The sequence below is a fragment of the Rhagoletis pomonella genome, unplaced genomic scaffold (genome assembly GCF_013731165.1).
Source record: "Rhagoletis pomonella isolate Grant_MI unplaced genomic scaffold, Rhpom_1.0 Rhpom_scaffold_00007, whole genome shotgun sequence".
Classification (NCBI taxonomy): domain Eukaryota; kingdom Metazoa; phylum Arthropoda; class Insecta; order Diptera; family Tephritidae; genus Rhagoletis; species Rhagoletis pomonella.
The window spans coordinates 71016717-71018245 of record NW_023458561.1 but is presented as its reverse complement, the minus strand read 5'-3'; the positions used below and the strand labels follow the sequence as shown (position 1 = coordinate 71018245).

General features: G+C 31.3%; 1 protein-coding gene across 1 annotated transcript in view; it reads right to left on the bottom strand.

Moving 5' to 3' along the window:
• Nucleotides 1-979: 979 nt before the first annotated feature.
• Nucleotides 980-1529, bottom strand: part of LOC118743500 (sodium-independent sulfate anion transporter) — a gene marked incomplete at its 5' end in the record, with an annotated part of 56561 nt that continues 56011 nt past the window's right edge. Inside the window, 1 exon segment of the mRNA XM_036476222.1 lies at nucleotides 980-1402. Within this exon segment, the coding sequence (XP_036332115.1) occupies nucleotides 1181-1402 (222 nt within the window). The 3' untranslated portion in view covers nucleotides 980-1180.

Here is a 1529-nt window from a genome sequence, read left to right as displayed (position 1 = left end):
AACTATTCTGATTTAGACCTATGGGTTATTCGTGTCCCATTTTTTTTCAAATACCAACACATCTTAATTCAACTTTGAATGACGTTCGTTCATCCTACCTTTATCTTTCCGCCTTTGAATGAGTTTATTAGCTAAGAAATAAAAAGGGTGAGAAAATACCTTTCCAATGACACTTCTTAAGTCTAAATCGGAAGGGTTTAGGTTCAGTTATTAAAGGCTTTTTTATACCAATCTTTGGAAAAAGTTAAAAAAACAGCATCGTATTATTACGATTCCGTTAAAATTTTGTTTAAATATTTTTATGCAAATTTTTTAACCTTAAACCATTTTGTCATTTGAGGGGATTTTTAAAAAAAAAAAAATGTTTAAGGAACTATTTTTATTCATAAAAAACTCCTTTTTTAGAGGTATTTTCAAATCGGACCAGCTCACGTAAATCTTAATATTTTGGTGGACGTCTTAAAATATAATAGATTTTATAATTCCAATGGGAAAAAAGTACCGATTTTTTTTTGTATGGTTTGCTAAGTTTCTTTCAAAGCATATAAATGCATATATGTATGACTTTAAGGGCCGTTTACTCAATGTATGGTTAACACTAATCTCCGTTTAAACATCATTATCGACGTGTTCGGCTCCATGCATACAACATGGTGTATGCATGGAGTCGAAGACGTCGATAACGATGTTTAACCGCAGATTAGTGTTAACCAGACATTGAGTAACAGGCCCTTAGTCAGGCTCCATCACTATAGTAGCTAAAAAATGTGGAAACGAGTAAAATTGTAAGAAATACAAATTCTAATTTTTTGGGTCTGATATTGTTGTGAAATGTCCTCTGAGCTCGATTCTTACTGATTATGACGGTCTTCCGAGCGATATGTACATATCTTCGCTACAAATTTTTATGGGACGATTATCGCATACTTTTATGAATGCTTATGAAATAGTGGTCGATAAAATCAAAATGCTTTGTTGATGATAGGCAATTTTCGTGACGCTTTTACTTTGTAGCCCTAATACGTGCAAAATCACAGCTATTGTAGTTTATTATTAAAAAAAGCTACCTATATACATAGGTATACTTAAGAACATAGTTAAGTTGATTGCTGCTAATATGCAGACACTGCACAGTCAACATTTAATTCTAATATATCATTTAATACTAAACGATTCTTATTTATGAAATATTTGTGTATACGGTATCATTTGAGCTATTGTTGTTTCTTTGTAGATTTACGTAGTAATTATTTACTATCTCCTCGATGCTATGCTCATTCTTAAATATGCCGTATAAATCATTCTTCAATCTATAAATAACTCCCGCAGCGTTTATGTTCCAATTCCAGCATAAAAGATCACATTTGAGCACCTCCAGATCTTCTTTAAGTGATATAATGTTCTGAAATAGAAAAATATTCATGTCTGCAAGTGTTCTGATCAGAATATTAAATTGTGTTTTGAATTTACATGTTTCCATACAAGGCGAAACATGTTAAAGTGTGGAAAATTTAACAATTTAAAACCAA